We start from the raw sequence: 20,027 nt of genomic DNA, 5'->3' as shown, positions 1-20,027 counted from the left end.
ATTGCTTATTAATTATTTTGTGAGGCATGATACAAAGCAAGCAGAACAGAAATAGAAGGAGAAGCAATAGTTTGGAGGCCTTCCAGAGCCCAGGGATGGCAGAGGGAAGCAGGAGACATCTCTGTGGAGGTTCAGATTGTGCAATCAGCTCCAGACTGTGGCAGGGTCTCTGTGGTCACTTGCATTCATCTGGATGGCAGGAAGGAGGAAAGTATTTTTGAAGAATATTGAGGATATTCCTCTTGTCACCTGAGGGTTTCTTTAAAACCCTCTTATCTCTCTAATCTTTTATGACATTTTTGATAATGGGTGGCCTGTGGTATTGAGCATCTTTTAATCAGTGCTGTGCTGCTTCTTTCCACGAAGAAAGTCAAACTAAGCTTTCACACTAACATCTGACCATTTATCTGAAAAGATGGGCCTTCACTCTGGGGGAGGCAGGAGCCACTACCCAGCCTGCAGAAAACTTTCACATCAGCATTTGTGTTTTCCCTATGCCAGTGGAAAAGCATTTACAGAAGCCCCTCAACTCCATAGCAAGTCTGAAGAGAGTAAACATTTATCCTACATCTATGATTTGAGCTTAAACCTAATGGAAGAGCTTAAATCCAATTACCTGATACCACATTCAATTGCACAACTAATGGTTTGAAGAGTTACATTACTAATAGCCATTATGACAGCAAAGCCATCACAGATATAGTTTTTATTTTTCTTGACATAATTATTTTTAACTACCAGCTTCTAAATATGGCATGGTGAAACAAAGTTTGATTTATATTTTATATGTTATTTTTCATTAGAAGCTCCTGAGCACAGGGTACTGTGAAAATGTCAGTTCATCAGCACACATACAGAGTATACAAGGCTCAGCAGGTTTGACAAAATACTGAAATACATATTCTTGCCAAAATAAATTTGTCATAAAATGCTAGTTAGGACTTGACAGACTCATTTACTCCTCTGGTTTCACGGTAAACATATGATCCACCTAGCGCTCTTGGTTCTTGGGCAAACCCAAGGCTCGGCCAACCCTGACTCCTTGCAAATGGATTAGGAGGTGTTTGTTTGCTTCGTGTGCAAAGCAGCAGTGTGCCTCAGGGAATTGTATAGGACTCCTAGCACTAAATTCTGTCTACATAAATAAAAGGTAAGAATGATTTGATTGTTACCTAGATGAAATCTGCTTTTCTGAATATAAGTAACCAGAAAAGGTTCTCTGATTCATGGCAAGCTGACTGGGTGTATGAACACTTTTTCTTGCTACCAAAACGAGTTAGATCTCATACTAATAATTCTTTTGTGTAGGAACAGTCACCGTATTTGCAACAGAGATATTTTAGGAGAGAACAGGACCGGTATAATTGCAATTAAGAAAACAGGACCATGAGATAATCTCCTTAGTGATAATGAAGGAAAACATGAAACTTCAGGAGTGAACCAACACAACACGACACCTGTTTGTGCGGAATAGATCTGACTGAGGAAGTGATCAAATTAGACCAATTGATGTGTATTTGCTAAGGAGTTCTTTGGGAAAGATAGTTTAAGAGCATTTTCTCCCATTCCCAAAACAGGTTTCCTCTCTAAGACCTGGAAAAAAAAGGGGGAGAGGGTGTGTGTGTGAAGGAGATATACTCTTCCTTAGCCCTATTTTCTATGACTCTGTGAAGTGTTAGCCACATAACACCACCTCCATGCTCTTAAAGTACAATGTCCAGTTTTTGCTCACCCTCCAAAAGAGGCAGAGATGTGTCTAGGTCTTCTGGAGCACAAACGATCCTTGATGTTAACAGTCTTTGACATTGTAAACAGCACCACATCTTGTTGAAGCCAGAAGCACAAAGACTCCTGCAGGAAGGGAAGAAAAAAAAAAAGTACAAAAAAAAGCAGCTCATGAGTATCAAAATCCTAGTTTTTATAGCACAGCTTAATAAACCAGCAGTTGTGGACCTTGCACGCCTAGATTTTAAACAGCACCGTTTTGTTTTTTTCACATGGCATAGATTGTGAATTCCTTAACACTTGATGGAAATACGTGTGGGATGTATTAGACATAGCTGTCGTTCACTTTTCTTACTATTATCCTAGTATAATATGAGCTGTTGTCCTATTTTTCATCTTCCCAGAAGTTTTGATTAGTCTATAATGACTTGGTTTTTATATTTCTCTATGTGTCTGTCTGTATTACATATACAACATATTGAATTGAAACTAGAGTAATTATTACTAGCTGTTGGAATAAGCCGCCTGCCTACTTGCTGCATTGTCTGTTGCTCACAGTTTCCATGCCACTTCCAACTGTAAACTGAAAATTGCTCTTAACTGCTTTCTTTATGAGAAAGAGCTGCTTTTAGCCACAAATTTGGAGCATTGCACAATTTTATGGAACCCATATGAAAATCTCTGCATGATGCAAGGGGCAGGACGTTTAAACTCATGGTCTACCTAAAGTATTTTTTTTTCCAGTTTCTCTGGTGGACTCTTAATTCATTACACTGTTCACATCAAAAGGTGATGTGTGTCAGGAGCATTGAGCATGAGCATTATTTTCACTAAGGATGACATTCTTGCACTGTAATAAACCAGCCTTTCCATTTCTTGGTTGTTATGCTTGTAGTACTTACTCCCTGCATTACTCCAGTATTGAAACCATGGCACTATTAAACCATTTGTATTGGTACAGAGATTTCAACTATTTTGGAAATTGAGCTTAAGCTTTTTACATTAACTTATCCCACAGTCTCACCCCATCTTTCTGTATCAGGTTCTCTTCTTACCTCTGAAGACTGAAGAGGTTTGGGTCAGCCAAAGGCTATCACCCTTTTCAGGGAAGAATACTATTCCATTCTAGATGTACAGAACTACACCAAGTAACCTGGATGAGTTTGCTCACACACACACACAAAAACAATCCCATCTGGATACCAGAACATATCAACTTCTGTAGTTAAAAGGATAGAGTGAATCAAGATTGTATTGTATAACCTCCAATCTTAGGTGGTCTTTAAACTGTATGAACAGTTGTAGGCCTTATTTTGTGCTAATTGTGCTGACTTAAAATTGGGTTACTATCCACCTTTTTGGGTACTAGTGACTGATTCTGTCATGGTTTCATGTTAGGACTAGATGTTCTGTATTTTTTCAATCAGTAATATCTACAAGTGCTCTGTGATGACTTAAAAACAATTGTACCTGGGAGACAAAAATCTGTGGCGTCTGTGAAGTCGCAGATAGCATCAGCCTAGGCATCATTTTGAGTATTTTCTCCTGCTCTAACAGAAAATACGTTTTTACCAGCAAGGCAGGGACATGCAGTAAAAAAAGGCACCTGGATCTTTAGTATCCAGAAGAGACGGTCCTAAGGTTTGCATAAACACGTAGCATTTGTATCTGAAAGATGAAATCTCAAAAAATCTGTCATACTACACAGTTTGAATGCTGCTTTTCATGTTGCAATGGTCTCTTCTGCCATCAGTTGAGATATTGTCACTGACGCATGATTTTGCACCCCAGTGAATGGCCATCTTCACTTTTGAGTCCACATCCAAATACAAATCCAGTCACTAGATTGCAGTGACAGCACCGTGTACTAAGGTTATAGACATCTTAGGTGCAGGTGGAGGAAAACTAGTCCAACGTTGCTTGTTTCCATTCACTTTATTACCTTTTGTTATTTTCTCAGGAAAGAACAGCTCAATGACAGTTAGTAGATAACTAGATAAATAGTAGATAAATAGAAACCAACTGCAGAATCAAGTTTCATCTGTTCATCTGTCAGGTCCCATCAGTCATAATGACCAAAACCAAAATAACCACAGATGATGTTCAAAAAACATAATTAGATTTTGGTGTTAAAATCTTCTTGAGATAAAATGGGGAACTGACATCTTGAACGAGGCTGTTTCCAGATGCAGGAAGCCAATATTGCAGATGATTTCTAAAGATTTTCTTCCCAATTTTTCATTCATCATTACAATCCCTGCTTTAAAATGTAAATATAGAGCCTAGTTTATGTATAACAGTATTTTGTGAGCCTAGTGTCCAGGGAACCTTCTCCAAATCAAAACCAAGATTGGGTTAAAATACTGTGCCTGTGCCCAAAGTATTCACTGACAATAAAGACGGAAAAATACACTTGAAAATTATGAGTGAACTTCTGAAACTGGATATTGTTTATATTAGTGGAAAATGATAACATGAATATAAATAGTGTAGACGCAGCAGGACAAGGCAATATGTTATATGAGTTTAAATCTGTCGTTAGGAGAAGCTGATTAGCTTTATGTCTGTCAGAAGGATGAAGGCTTGTGCCATCTGTAACAACAGTGAGCAGCTTAGTTAACTTTATATCACCGAGCCTCATGGATTGCTAGGACCACTTCCCATCAACATGGCATTAGATCATCTTTTAAAAAAGACACTATGACAAGAGCAAATATCAGGAGCTCCAATTTAGAGTACGTGCATTTTATGCACCAACCATTGTCACCAGATCATCATAAAAACTTGAGGGACTGTCTTTAACTGACCTCTTTATCTTGTTTCGCATGCCAGCTTACCTGAATCAAAGGAGTAAAGGGGAAAAATCAGTTTATAATTGACATTCACCTTAAGCATTTGCTCATTTTATTCATTTTAAACATTTTGTTATAACAGTGATGGAACAATGGCAATGACAGTAAGGAAACATTCTTATTATTATGCAGGTATTATCCTTAACTTGTAAAAATGATCTTAGCCTTGCTGCGTGTCTTTCCTTCTGTATTTGTGATGTCTTTAACAATGCCTCTGTGGTTCTGAGGACTGAACACTAGCCCTAGTTTTCTGTTTAGTCCACAATTACACAATATATTAATGGCCTAATCACTCAATCTTTCTGTGCCTCAGTTTCCACCTTTGTAAAATGTTGGCAGTGTTAATCCTGCTTTGTAAATCAGAGAAGCTCTTGCATAAGTAGCCCTACCTACCTGGAAGCATTGTGCTTATTTAATGCAACCATTTTCCTGGCAAAGAAGGTTGGCAAGACACAACCAACTCCATTTCAAAGTAAATATTTTTTTTCAGCCACCTTCAGCATTGTTGTAAACAGCGACTCATGGCTTTATGAACACTATCGTGACTACAAAATTATTTCAGAGGTCAGTGACTCAGTTCCCAGTTAATCCTGCTGCGATCTGGTGCACTTGATTGGAGCAGAAGCCTTGCTCGGTCTGAAACCAACCCCAAGACTTGCTATTAACAAACTATCTTGACATACCAGTCTCCTAAGAGACTTATTTTCATAGCCTGCCCTCACTGCAGATAAAACAGCACATCAGGAGTGAGAATAGTATTCATTGCTAAGTATTAAGTTGCTGAGCTTATAACCTAATTTATTCTTGGTGATCAAACAGCTATCATGAGACAATGAAAAGCAGCTTCAAGCTAAATGGTCTTTGACATGATGAAGGATATAACCTCTGCAGGATATATGCATTTATATATGCATAGTATACAATATATACATGTGTGCATATGCGCATGTGTATACATGATTGTTTCATGTATTAGGCCAGCACAAAAGATCAATGCACGTCTGCTGCCTGCCCAAACCCCGAGGAAAGGCTCTGAGGGCTGGGGGCTGTGTAGAAACCCAAGGAGGAGCTCTCCTCTCCTGTGACATTCGTGTGGGTGTGAAGGGTGTGCTAACGCAAGGCCCAGCGAGCAGCTGCGTCCTGCCAGCTCTGCTGTGTCAACACACACCTCAGGCCAAGAAAGCAGGAGATGAAATACTGCTGCCATCCACAATTCGGGACGGACAGTTGCTGACAGCTGGTTAAAGCTCCACAGCTAAGAGAGAACCAGGAGGAAGGAATCTCTCACCTCCTGAGCAGCTTTACGGCCTGCCTCCTCTCTGCCCTTCTCCTCAGATAGCAGAAAGCCAGCACCTGCTTGGTCTCCCTTGTATGTCCACTGAGTCTCTTGGCCAAAGGGAGGAGAGAAACGGGAATGTGTGGACAGAGGAAACAGGTGAACTCTTCTGAGGGGACAGTCAGAAACATAGTTTGGAGGAGGAGGAATCTGAAAAGAGGCAAGGAGTAACTCACTTCATGGTGTGTTCTTCCCATACGTAACATGTTCTCCTAGAGACCTGTTAAACCAACTGGTACCTGCCTTGCTTACGTCTCCTTTCTGCCTCAACATAACGTGGGTTTCTGTCTCTCCCAGTGGTGTCCCACCATCCCCCGTGCCGTGCTGGCACCACAGCAGGCTGACCAGCAGGGCCAGCAGGTTCCAGAAATCCACCCTTCACCTCAGACGTCCCTCCAGTCCTTCCAAAACTTGTCCCGAGTCAGAGTAATGCTCTTCATACCTTGCTTTTGAGGTTTAGGAACAGCCATCCTTCACTTTCAGGGGGTGACTGTGTGCATTTAGAGCATGAAAGGACGTGTGCACTCTGCCAAGTTAGCTACGGACCTGAATTATGTGGTCTCATAATTGACGTCTCATAACACATTATGGGCAAGATATTTTCCATCTATCATAATTAGCTGCTTATAAAAGGCAGGAGGCAATAACAAGGAAATTATCTGCAGTCCTGTGCAATGATAGGCATGGGCTGACCAGGTGAGCTATGTAGGGCAGCCTCCCTCATAGCTTGCAAACCCTGTCAGCTGGTTGTGGCATCGGGAACTTAACTACCACGTCTTTAGCCACCTCTCCAGAGCCAGGTACTGGAAATGGGTGGTTAGCGAGGCCATGGCACTGTGCAGAGCTGCCTGTCTCTTCTGGACCCACAGCCCTCCCACTGCCTTAAGTGCTGCATATGGAAACTGGTGAAAAAATGCTGGTAGAGACGTGGTTTGGAAAGAGAAGTGCTCCAATATCTAGAAGCTTTTGGACTCATGTGCATTGCCAAATTCTTGTGTATGGTCCTATAGGCAAGTTTGGGTTCTCTTTGGGGGAAGAACAGCAAAATGCCATTTTACATCTCTCAGGCTGGCTCAGCTTTTTGTTGCCAAACAGCAGCATGATTTTTTAGCAAATCCAGTTAGATCTAGCAGATGCTGCTAAGCAGCATCTTCCCCACCAAGTTCTGTACTTCTAAATCATTACATGATCACTAGTTGTAATGATCGCATTAGGATTTATCTCCCAGATCGTGATGTTTGCTCTGCCAGAATTTGAGAAAACAAGGGCTGAAGGACTGCTGTAGGTCAGTTGTTCTTGCAGATCTCTACAGTATCATTCTACTATGCAGAAAGCACAAATTATTTTGCATGAGTTAAGGTCAGAGAAGAGGGAAATTCTGAAGACTCTCCCTTTCTTTTCTCTTACCTACAAGAGCAGCAGTATATAACTTCATGCTCAGTGCTTTAGCAGAGCTTTCAGTGCTTGCTGTGTCATATCAACACGTGCAAGCAAGAAACATAAAAATTTGATCTTGTTTTGGCAGTATTTCTACCGTAAAGTAAAATGATCCCAAATGAAATTGTCTCATATAAATACTTGAGGTAGCATGTATTCTATTTATAAAAGCTAATGTAGCATGTGGTTGGTAAGTGTAACAAATATTGTGCATGCTAACATTAAATTTAATCATTCACGACAAACTATTTGGATCTTACTGAAATGCCTGGTTCATTAACCACACACGTAGCTTACCTTTAAGTCTGATCTGTGTTTTCTCCTAGTTTGAATCTTCCAGTCCTCCTGGGTTAGATTCTCTTTTTATCAAGAAAGGCCAATCTTTGTGGATGAGCTTGAGTTCCCTCCAGGAAGAAGCGTGGATGTAGAATTACAGTAAAGCAGCCCCATGTGAGTACCTCTTCTCCCACTAGTTCTACCATAAAATCAAAGAGAGTAAACTGAGACATCAGAGGATGATGAGTGCTCTCACAGTTAGTGGTTTACAGAAATTAATTTGACTTCATACTGGTGCAGAGCAGAGGAGAAGCACTGCAAGGGAGCAACTTGCAGTGAATAGGTATTGCTTGGCACAGCTGGGATAGGGCCTGAGACGTGAGAGTGGGTCAGAAAACTGACCAGGTCAAAGCCCTCATCCCTGTCCAAGGCCAAAAATATAATGTCAGTGTTCTCTGACAGAGTTGCTCTGGGTCCAGAGATCAGAGAGCAGAGTTGCCGCCTGTTAGCATGCGTGTCGCTCCCTCATGACTCATGGTTCTGGCAGTAGTGCAGCTGTCTGCCTGGCTTTGCAGACCTTACACAAGGTTAGCCCAACAGGGGGATTCTCTTTTGCATGTGTGTTGATAAAAATACAAAGATAGGATCAGAAATCATGATCAACTACCAAAAGGTCATTTTCCCTTAAGCATGTGCCAGACTGCTGTTTTGCAAGGCAGCTTCCTCACTTTCACTTTGTGGCATTTTCCTGCCTTAGCTTTAGAAATGGAATAGCACCAAATATGAGCTCAGTTTCTGCTACGAGGAAACAATCCCACTAGCAGAAGTGAGGATATATTATCAGGCTTGTGTTTTCCTGAGCTCCCACAGGATCCTCGTTCTTAAATTCATGGCAGAGAGCCTAAGCAAAAATGTTTCATAATTTGTTGTGTGTAGACAACAAATTTTACAGTTTCCTAAGGAAGAGTATACTAAAACTTTGATTTGATGAACTTCAGCTTTTCCGGACCAGGAAGTAGGATGGGAAGACCAGAGAAGGGGAAATATGACAGACACTTTCACATATTTTAGTTCCTGAGCTTCACTATAGACCTTGGCTTTTTCGTCTTGGAAGTATAGCACAGATTTATTTGATGTCTTGTATTACCCACATGCCACCAAACACATTCAGATGTGCCTCATCATAAAACCTGAAAAAGCTCAGAGAATACAAATAATTTGTTTCAGATCTGTGGAATTCTTTATCAGTAGCAGTGGCCTGAGGAGGTATAATAATAATGCTGGGGGCTCGGATTGCTGAATGACCAACTTCATAAAAAATGAAAGCTTGTAAAGGCAGGGCTGCTCATGTCGTCCCTGGCCTTGCAGCTGTTCATTGCATGCCTATCGCTAATGCTTTCAAGCCAGATGTTTGTGGACCAAGACTTTGTGGAGCAGAGAACAACCACAGGAATATCAGCACCCAGCACATAGCTACTTTATGAAATTCCTGCTTCTTATTCACGTAAATAGGAATTTGACATGCTAGACTCAGTAATGCTGCCGTGCAGCTCTTCAAGGTGCAGTAAACCCACAGTTTACTTATTCCTTTGCTGTGTAGCACCAGCGAGCACCACCGGTGAGTGCAGAAATTTGTTAATCCCTTGGAGTTACCACTAATGATACACTATCTTTTGTTATCAGCTGTCTCTCTGAGCACCCCTTTGTGGAAGCATTGCTTGAGCGCACAATGAACATTAATAACAGCAATTAGCTCACTCATAAACCAGTACTTCTTGCAACATCACATTTCAAAGAGTTTTTGTCATGTCTCCACCCTTCAGGACGATTAAATGGGAAATGATTTCAGCATAACTTGAACAGGAATGTCAACATCTGTTAACAGATATTTTCTGAGTGCTTTCAACAGTACTAAGAGAAAATGAAGGGCAAACTTAAATGCACAAACGAACTGCAAAACAAAGTGCAGAGTAGCTGTTACCCCCAGTACTACTTTTCCCTTGACAACATGCAAAACTTCACCGTGTTGATACTGAAACATTTCACTGAACAATTTTTGTGGTGCAGGTAGCGCTGGTTGCACCGTAGGCCAAGAGACACCAGAAGTAAAATCTGTTTTGACCAAGACCCATTTTCTGCAGGCTTACTTTTGTGCAAAAACATTAGTGGAGAATTTATGAAATGCAGAGCCACGGCAGCCTCCCAGGAGCAGGGGGAGGCCGGGTGGAGGAGGTATAACTTGTTTTCTTTTTTGCCTGGGGTGGAGGCAAGTTGGTTGCTGAGCAGGTTATGAAGGTGGGTCCTTGAAAGAAAGCCTACAGTTCATGTCAGTCTGGGGAGAAGTAGGAGGAAAATAAGGCGAAAACGTGTGAGGTGAAGATGGAAGGAATGGTTTGAAGACGTGCTCTAGGAGCGTCAGTGTATCCCACGCTGCCAGATAAATGCCAGAATGTAAGTGTGAAGTTAAACATTCTCTCTCTTTCTCTCATTTTCAGGAAAACGGTGGTTTTACTGTCCGTGTACAAAATTTCCTATAGGCTGATGACCAATTTGCTACTACTGAGCAATTTTGAGATATGCAGTGCTAAAATAATTTTAGTAATGACATGTAAATTGTAAAAGATAGTATGGAAAGATGAGAAAGATTATCTTTAGGTTAACCCATGCTTATTTAATGAATAGATTTTTAGCATGTTTATAAGGTTTATTTGAAATTCCATACATATGATAAAGTGCATGTGTTTTACAACCTAAGTAATGCTTGTGCATTGAGAAAATGTTTTAGAAATAATGTATGTAAAAAAGATTAAAATTGCATTGTAATCGGAAGAAATATCTCAGTTGCTCAGCAGCGTAATTCACTCATTATTATCATCACCTATTTCATTATTAGAGAATCTATACAGGCTTTATTCCCTCCTTATGACTTTTGTCTTCATTATTAAGAAAATGGTAATGTGACAATTATGTGACAGTTGTGAAATTTCATGCTCTAAGCAAGGAAAAGAGTAAGTAGACAGGATGAGATATGTTAGTGGAAATTTGTGGAAATTTGTGACAGCTAGCACTTCGGGGGTGTTTTTATAGTTTTATATTTTAACGCCTGTACATTTATATATATATATATATAAAAAAAAAAAAAAAACAGTAAGTCATTAATGTATTTTTGTGTTCAAGTGAATATTACAAATTCAGTCTCTATTTGCAGTTGCTGTTCTTAGCAGTCAGTATTGCTGAGTCGGTGCAGAAGCCTTGAAAGCATGTTATGCACGGAAGTAAATTCACTCTAAAATAAGCACAGCAACTTGACAAATTTTACAAAATTGTAGAATTTGCATTTTGTGTTGTCGATATAGCAGACCCCACCCCAATTAGCCATAACTCCATAAGGACTTGGAGAGTTCCACTCGTTCCCCAGCTCGTGTTATTCCTGCACGTGCTCATGAGGGGATAGCTGTGAGAGCTCTCAGTTTCCTGCTGTTTTCACATCACGTCTGTGGGAGCAGAAAAGGAGCTGGGAAAGGAAAAGCTTGTTGGATCAGTGGCACGGAAATGCCAGTATGTTCCCTCGTAGGGAAATGTGTGGCTGTTGAGGGAAGCATATTGTTACAGGGAAGTTATTTCTCTCCTGTGCATTGTAACCTTAGTTAGCTGCTCAAACTGCGTACGAGAATGTTTTGTCATAACAATAGATACTTAAAATATTATAATCTTAACCTGGTGCCTTGGAACATTTCGCGGGGCTGCGCCTGAAGAGGTTTGTGCATCACAGTACTCCCCGATCGAGCACCTTGTGCTTAGGGAACAGCCCCTTTGAAAACGTTACATGTGTGTCTTAAAGTTGGTTCTGGTACTATTTCAAAACAGTAGAGGACTTGGCAGTCGTCTTAGCAGATAAAAGCTAGTGCTGCTAATTAATCACTAAAAGTGCAGTCCTGGGCCCAGGGATTTCAACAGGAGCAAGTTCAAGCACCAATATATCCCCTGAAGACACTCAAGTTTAAACAGAGCATAGCTTATAAGCACGACACCGAACTTCTCTCTCCAAGCCTCCTGTGAAGAAAAATAGTCTTTCAAGTTTAAAAAAAGAGTGGTGCAGTAATGCGTAACAGCATTCCTTAAAAGCTTATATGGTTTCCTTGGCTAATAAAGTGCAATCTTTCTTTTACAGCCTGACTTTAATGGAGGTTTTCTTGACATGTGCCACAGACCAATCTCACAAAAAATAAATTGAAGAGAGTGTGTGTAATTTTCACCTATCCAGTAACACAATAAATACACGGAATTTAAATGCCTGAGCTCCAAAATGAAATGTCTAGAACAAGAAGTACGTGTCTACAACTGAATCTCCATCGTACACATTTCCCACTGAATTGCCTCTTGAAAAAAATACAAAAATGAGTGGTGCCTGGGGAGGCACTAATTCCAGAGCTGCTGGCTACAGCTCTAATGCTCAGAGGATTTTTTAAAATTAAATAATTAGAACTGAACTAGTATAAAACCAATAATAATTAAGGCAGGCAGATCCAGTCAAGTGTAAAGAAAATGTGTTTCAGAACATGAAATTATAAGCAGGATATTGCTTAAGAAAAGCAGAGTGTAACTACAATAACAAGGACAAAAATCCATTTACTCTTTCTTAAAGCTGAGTGCGTATGTGGAAAATAGTTTCTGTTACAGAAACAGCCGGGTTTAACGTTGTGGTTGGTTCTACACAGAGTGAGCATGCAGCTCCCTCCAGGATCTCCAAGAGAAATAATAATAAAAAAAATTTAACAAGTGGTTTGAATATGGTTAAAAAAATAAGGTTTTCTTATGGGCTGTCCATCCAAAGTAACTCTGGCAAGGAAAATGCCGTTCTGCTCAAATGACATGGGGTAATCCAGAAGCAGAGTAACGAAGCTGAGTTTTGAGGAGTGGCTGTCAGCATAAGCAGAGCTAGTGTAGGAGAGGCAGCAGGGAGAGAGCAATCTCTTTGTAAAAAAAAAAAGCCCCAAGAGCTATTGTCCCTTAATCTATGACTTAAAATCACTGCAAAACTGAATGTCAGGAGGGCAGCTGACAAGTTGCCCGAGATGGCATTCCTCCAAAATTCTGAGCTTTTTTTTAAATTTCGTTTTATTTTTTAATGGAAGACTTAAAAATTTTCCTTTTCTTCTAGTGATCTTTCTTTAATTGCTGTGTGACACTGGACGTCAGCACCAAAATGGGCAATGAGAACAGTAGTGCAGAAAATCAGGTGAGTGTGACTGTGATTGCCTTGCCCTTCCCTGCTGCCCAAGAGCAAAGGTTACAGAAATCTGTCCATGGGCCATTTGCCTCACATTCATCTTCTGCTCCCAGTTACACTCGTATTTAATTGTCGTTAATGGTAATTGAGGGCAACTTTTTGTTTGTTTGTTAATGTGGCAATGACAATGCCTCGTGGTGTTGAGGCAACCGTGTGGGTGGCTGCTCCCTGGGGAATGGGAGCTGCGGGGAGCGCCATGGGGTGTCCTGTCCCACCTCCCAGCCAGGAGCACGGCAGTGGGACAGCCCTAGAAATTGGCACCTCTGTGGGGACAAGGGTGAGCCAAGAGGGGTCCTGGGTGTCAGCCCATGGGTTTGCTTGGCTCAGCGGGCACATGGCAGGGCAGGGACGGGCTGAGATGGGGTCCAGGGCCATGGGCAGGGGGGAAAGGGCCTGGAGGGCCAGGCAATGCCTTTGGGTGCTCCCGAGGCCCTGACACTCAGTAGCTTCTCCCTGTTCAAAAATGACCTTGCAGTGTATTCATGCTGACCCAGGAGTTCACACCCCGTTAGGAGAAGGGTGCTTCGCTGATGCCTGTTGCTGCTTGGTGATTTCTTTTTGAACTGTTGAAATGAAGGGATCCCATATGCCACATCTAGCTGTGTGCAGTTAAATTAGACATTACTATGTTGATCTAGGTTTGAATTAAAGTTGTGATTTGTTTATTTCAACAATTAAGATACCAGAACGTGTTTCATCCTCTCTTCTTGCATACGTTACATAGACGGCAAAACCCATTAGGCCTCATTTTGCCTCCATTTCAGCTCTGAGCAAATCTGCTGTACCTTGTGCATTGCCGAGTGGGCCCTCTCAAAGGAACCAGTATTAAAAGTTAGCCAATTTTTTTTTCTTAAAGATGTTTCTAAAAGAGCAATCTGCTATAATTGTTGGTTGTTCTGGCCAAGTTGTATTGTTACCACAAGATTTGGCCCCAAACTTTTTTCAGTGGTCAGGAACAGGAGGATGTGTTCATTCCTACGATGAAATAATGAGAATTCCTCCTCCAATGTATACACTTTCCACTTAGTAAGTTTTTGAAAGCCAGATATATTTCTTCAGGAGCCCTCCTGACACCAAGAAGCCTGTACTTAAACATTATTAAATTTGTTAAGGAATTTAATAAAAAGCTCTTCTTTTTTAATAAGGAAAGGAAGCTTCTGGTCTCCTTTTCAGACAGGCAAATGCTAGAAAATCAAATTACTTTAAAAGTCACTATTAACAGAGAAATAAATAGAAATAGCAATAACACTTAAAAGCCACTTCATCTGCTGAACAGCCCTTGAAATGTATCCCTTAATGAATAGTCAAGCTTCATCTAGTCAATAGAATTTTTAAATACGTTTATTTTCAGTCAGACATCCCCAATGCAAATAAAGTCATCCTTATGCCGCCCAGCCAAGGAACGCAGCAGGTAGTGGATGATGAAAACTGCTTTGCATGGTTTGCATTTCAAAATGTTAGCATCAGGCCTGGCTGTTCTTTTTCTTCTGCATCTGCTTTTGGCTTTTTTTTTTTTTTTTTTTTTTTTTTTTTGACACTAACTGCAAATTTGCAAGGCAGCTACATTTAAGTTTTCAGCAAGTTGTAAAAAAAAATCTGGTTTCTTTTAACTTTCCTCTTTGGTAGCAATCTATGCTTTAGAGAAACAGCCTGTGTTTGACCCTCTTTGCATGCTGGCTTTCCTCTCTGCTCTCATGCAATTAAAACAAAGCAGTGGATGTTGTTGTTACAGTTACAGTCAGTACAATTTGACAGGAGTTGTTGTTTCTGTTTAGGTATTTATCAGGGAACACCATTCCTCAGTTCCAGCTCTCAGCTGAGTCGTTTGGGAGCTGTGCACATGGTTTGCATTAAAGATGGGAGAGTCTGTGCTAAGTTTAGAACTCATTTTATAAGAGGGAAGGTCTGTGGAATAAATGTGCTACTATGAAGAACAGAGTGGGCACTTACAGGAAAATAAATACCCAATCTGTCTTGTAAAGACCATCCTCTGAGGAAAATATAATGCAAATTTAGTACAAATTATTAAAGATAATAAATAAAATGAGGCTGGGGCCAGCAGTATGTTTAACACGGTGATTTTCTGTGCTGTGTTTTGCTCTAGCAGTGCACAGAGTCTGAACTGCTGAGAGATTTGAGGCTTGTGCCCTGCCCTATTGGCATGACAAAGCTTGCTCCCAAACACAGGCCTGCCAGTGGCAAGGCGTGTTGGGCTTATGCTGAATTGCATGTAAGTTATTTTTGAGATGCATTCGTTTTGAAAAGCAAAACTCCTCTTGAAGAGAAATGCATTTACAATGAAAAAGAAACAATCTAGAAGAACAGAGATCCGGACTTCATCAGGGAAAATAGATGGAAGTAAAGGAATACCTCTTTAATGGGAAGCTATGAGAGGAATTATTGTTTCTGGAGCTCTACAAGATCTCAGCTGTTGCGCTGCCCATCAGACACATAATTCTTCATCCACTCAAATGCACCGGCCAATACAGAGGAGTGGCAAAGCTCAAGCTTTTCCCTGAATTTTCTGGAAAACCAAATGTTCAAAAATCATCCACACAACCATAGTCAGTCTTACCGTTTCACAGAGGGGAAGTTTCACTTATAAAAGAAACCAAGCTGACTAGGACCGACCAAACTATCTGCTATTTAAAAAGTTGGGCAACACAAAACTTCCTAAAACTAGAACGAGCTAGATTTTCTAATAGGCAGTGATTTTAACTGAGGTTTTCAATTCTTGCCCCTCAGAGCTGTGAGGAGGAGAGCCGTCGTCTTCCACAGCCTTTCTCACGAAAAGCCAGAGCTACCAAGCGATTGTAAAGCTCTTTGATGGTGCAAACTGTGGCTGCTTAAGTGAACTCCTAGCAGCGAGTATTTCACCCCAGAGTGGGTGAGGGAATTTCAAAGTCATTTACCACATAAGCTACTTCTATCTCTTGCTTTATCCTTTTTTCTCCTTTGTTTTCTGAATAAGGGAAGAGCCGGGCAAAGCTAGTTACTTCACATCGATGTTGTTGTTCAGTTCTCTTCGCACATAAATCCTGACGTGTGGCTAGCTTTTTTGTTCTTGCTTGTTTTTCGCTGTGAAATGTGTGAGATGGGCAACACATGCATACTTGCTGGAGGGGCCATCATTTCTGAAGTGTCTATTTGTTTGTCTGAAGCATCACGCTGTGCTCCTGCTCGGGTTTCTCCATTTAATTGTTGTGAACAAATCTGACTGCTCCCCATTCTGCAGTTAATATTCTCCATCACTGCTTTTTCCATATTTCAATGCACTTAAGCCAATGGGTCCAGTTAACCGGTGGGGCTCTACTTTCAGATCCCAGCACTATGGGGATTAGCAGAGAACACACTGGGCACACTACCAGCTTCCCAGCTTCAGTCCCCATTCCCACGGATGATAACTGGGCAAATCCCTCCGAGCTCTGGAGCTCACACTGTGTGTTTACATACTTCCTGCCTAGTGCAATAACATCTGGATCCATTCCATTGCTTATCTTCAACTGGCAACAAAAACGCATTCCCAATTTTCTGCATAATAATTCTGTGCCTATAGCACTTTAATGAGGGACACTGACACCCTGCATGCAACACCTCCTTTACTCTCTAAGGTATCATTTTCACTCACTTCTTCCATTTCCTCCATTGCACATCAGGAGCGTGCAAGCCAGCAGAGCTGCTCCACATCCTTTGAGTCAACATTTGTCTGCAGCTGAATGGTGCTGGCAGTGTGTGTGTTACTGGTACCTACGTAGTTCCCATACACATGCTGTCACTGCGTTCATTCATGCTTGCTTCCAATGATAACTGCGACCGGTCCCATATTCTATGGCGAGCAATACCAACTATTTGTCTGAATTTACAAAAATAAACCCAGACGTTTTCTGTTCTAAGAGAATTAAACACCCCTATATGCAAATGCTGCGAATTCTGGGACATTTCTCACTGTAATGAATAAGTATTATTCTCCTTCTCATCTTCCCTTTGAATTACGGAGGGGAAATAAAAGAAGAATGAAGATTCAAAGTTGTGACAGGGTTCTTAATTTGAAAGCAGAGTTAAAAGGTAGTCAGAAGACTATTCCTACGAGTAGTTGGAAGACTTTCCTTCCCTTCTGAATTAATAGTTAAAGCTTTCCTCACATCTTTAAAGCCAACACCATTTCTAATGGGAAATGTATATTTACAGGTACAGATGAAAAGGAAAAAAAACATGTATTTATAAAAACCTCTATTGCTATTAACTACATTTCTCTATTTGGAAATTATGTGAGAATGTTGGACCTACATTTTCACATCTGTGGATGGTTAGAAATAACTAGGCCAGCAAACACTATCAGATGGTGAGAACAGCAGAGTTCAGATCTGAATTCAGAGAGAATTTTCCTAATAGTACTTCATATAAATCTGACTGCATCCTCTCAAATATTTTATGTAGGTTGCTAAGAACTACTCAGAAAGCTATTCTAGTTAAAATTGTACTGAACTTGAATTACAAATATTGTGCTGAAGATTTTTTTCCTGAGATCATCAGCTTTATCCCCTCTCTTCCTTGCTGTACTAATGCACCTGTCATCCTTAAGAACAGAATCTGGATATCCATCAGGCCTTCATCCACCTGTCAGCAATGAGACAAAGGAAAATAAAAAGCTGCAGGAAGGCTAATGGAGTTACAAGGATAACTCTGACTTTTCCTTTGCCTACTGAACTTCAATTACATAAGCAAATGGAAAGATTAGGTTAACAAGAACCATGAAGCCAGTGATACAGCTAAGCTTCATCCAGCCCAGCACAGGCTTGTGGTATGCACGTTCAAACAGAGTAAAGCTTAAACACAGCAGCAAGTTGATGAGGAGACACTTAGGTTGACATTACAAGGATCTGAAGATAAACAGTTTAGTGCCCTCGGTGGATTGGAAAGGTTGTAAGCCTGAGCAGTGAAACCTGAAGGTTTGAATTCCTTTTGCTGTAGCCCAGAGGATGTTGTGTATTCTGTAAAGAATGCTAAACCAAGGAACAGATGGTGCTACATATACATGCAACAGTGGGTTTGTGGTTTTTTGTTTGTTTGCTTGTTTGTTTTTTATGGTTGCAACTAAAGTCATTTCACTAGGTTTGGATTTATTTCTCAGGAGGAAAAGTAACTCTTTCTCTCTAAGAAAAGCTCATAGGTACCTACAATAGAAGGTTGTAACCAAAATTTTTACATACGGTTGTTACTGTATCCATATATATATATATCCGTATATATACCATATATATACATATCTGTATATACCATACCATATACTGTACCATATGTGTTGAATTTTTAAGAAGCAGCTTAAAGGATACCTCCAGCAAATGCCAACTTTTGCATTCCTGTCATTTTGAGGATTTTAATTAGAAATGGCACAAACATAAAACAGTGCTCACGAGAGAGAAAAATAAAGCAAGCCAGAAGCAATAGCAAATTACAACATTAATGATTAAAAAATAAATAAATCTACTGTAGTTGCAAAATTCTATATGGAACCTCCCATAAGGAGACTGCATCTGATCATAAATACACCCAGCTAATTAGGTAGTCATGGTGTTTGGCCTTCTGTCAGCTTAAAGACAACACCCAAGCGGCCACGATGCTCATCCCTCTCTGTAAACTGCTTTCCCCAGCCACTCTCAACACTGGGCAGGTGCTGAAAAACGTGGGTTGCTGCACAAGGTGTTTATCAAAACCAGAATCTGGCTCCCTTGTGGTGTGACAAGACCAAGTTCTAGAGCAATCCTTCAGGTCTGAACTGTCATATGGAGTGCAAGCTTGGCCCAAGGTGTCAATTAGCGATTTGTTCCTGTCCCATGGTCAGCAATTTGCTTTAAAAATGGCAACAGCCATTTGAAGATTATCTCCAGTCACGTAACCTCTGCAGCTTTGTTTAGAAAAATTTCACCTGGAAAATTTTTTTCTTGATTCATTTTTCTGACATAGGCGTGGATATTCGTATTTCACTGCTATTGATTTTTAGTCGGTGGCAGGGCATTAAACTAACTCAGGAAGTCTTACGTTAGCTTGGTTGTTTTAAGAATCACAGCCAGTTGTTTTCCACCATCTCAGTTCCATTTTTCAGAAGTGGATTTAGTGCTGAATTTCCTAAGGAGGAACAGGCTATCAGCGAAGGCTTTCCATGCACAACTTCCCACCACCTTTCTCTGCGGCCAAGCCCTGCAGCAAAATAAGGGATCACTGCAGAACACGGCACCGAGAGCTCTCCAAAGACCACCACGTGCACACTTTGCTGCTTGGTGGTTGCTTGCAGAGGCACACGGGTGTGAGGTTTGGCAGAGGAGGAGCGTGCCCTGCCACCCGTAATGGGGACTGTGTGTTCGTCCTGCCCATCGGCTGCCACGGTGGCTGTTCCTGGAAGACAGGGATGGGTGTGTGGGGCTGACCTTCGCCCCTCGTCCTGCTGCTGCCGCTCCCCTGTGCCAGGCAAGGCTGTGGGTGGTTGAAGCCAGGAAGCACGGGGGAAATAACACATGGAACCGTGCTCTGGAGGACGTGGATAAAAGTAAAAGGTGAGTTCTGGCTTATCGATTGAGATGGGTAAAGGCTTGTTCTGGCTTCTCCCTTTCCATAAACTCAGGGGGTTACCAGGAATGGGAACTCCTTGGAGCTCCTCGGGGATTGCTCCCAGCTGCGGCACCGGCGCCTGCTGTAAAAGGAGGTGTGTGCGGTGGTACCAGGGGGTGTGAGGGGAAGCTGCTGTGTTGGGGGAAAGGCAGAAATCAAAGGATATTTGCTTGTTCGGAGCGCCAGTGCTGGGTTTGAACCAGGAATCCCTCCCTGGGGCAGCAGCTGGAGCCAGAGTACTGCCCTGTGTGTAATCCTTGCGGCTGCGGTGGTAACGGGGCTCTCCCTGGTAAAGGAAAACCAGAAAACCAAACCACTCGTAGGCGCCTGCTCCAAGCCATCAGGGCAGCTAAATGATCCTGCAGGTTCACTGCATGCTCCTACAGAGGCCAGTGCTTGTGGCAGGGCTTAATGCAAATAATTACGCTGCGTGGTTGAGGAGGAACAGTTTTATTCATTTAAATAGTGCTGGCGTAAAGGAAAAAAGTGGGGGCTGGTTAGTGTG

At 41.4% G+C, this 20,027-nt stretch overlaps 1 protein-coding gene across 9 annotated transcripts in view; it reads left to right on the top strand.

Moving 5' to 3' along the window:
• The window catches only part of TACC2 (transforming acidic coiled-coil containing protein 2), a 125,092-nt gene that overhangs the window by 1,953 nt on the left and 103,112 nt on the right, over nucleotides 1–20,027 (top strand). For 6 of the 9 annotated variants that reach the window (XM_082764695.1, XM_082764694.1, XM_082764689.1 and 3 more), the window contains exons 2-4: nucleotides 7,677–7,800; nucleotides 12,788–12,865; nucleotides 14,268–14,327. In XM_082764695.1, the coding sequence (XP_082620821.1) occupies nucleotides 12,840–12,865; nucleotides 14,268–14,327 (86 nt within the window). In that variant the 5' untranslated portion in view covers nucleotides 7,677–7,800; nucleotides 12,788–12,839. Of the gene's footprint in view, nucleotides 1–7,676; nucleotides 7,801–9,749; nucleotides 10,078–12,787; nucleotides 12,866–14,267; nucleotides 14,328–20,027 lie in introns of those variants that run through there. The other 3 variants (XM_082764690.1, XM_082764692.1, XM_082764691.1) reach the window with 3 other exon arrangements.

Source organism: Aythya marila (assembly GCF_965140915.1).
Source record: "Aythya marila genome assembly, chromosome: 7".
In the NCBI taxonomy this organism is placed as follows: Eukaryota; Metazoa; Chordata; class Aves; order Anseriformes; family Anatidae; genus Aythya; species Aythya marila.
The sequence above is the reverse complement of the archived record's forward strand: the minus strand, read 5'-3'. Positions and strand labels throughout refer to the sequence as shown.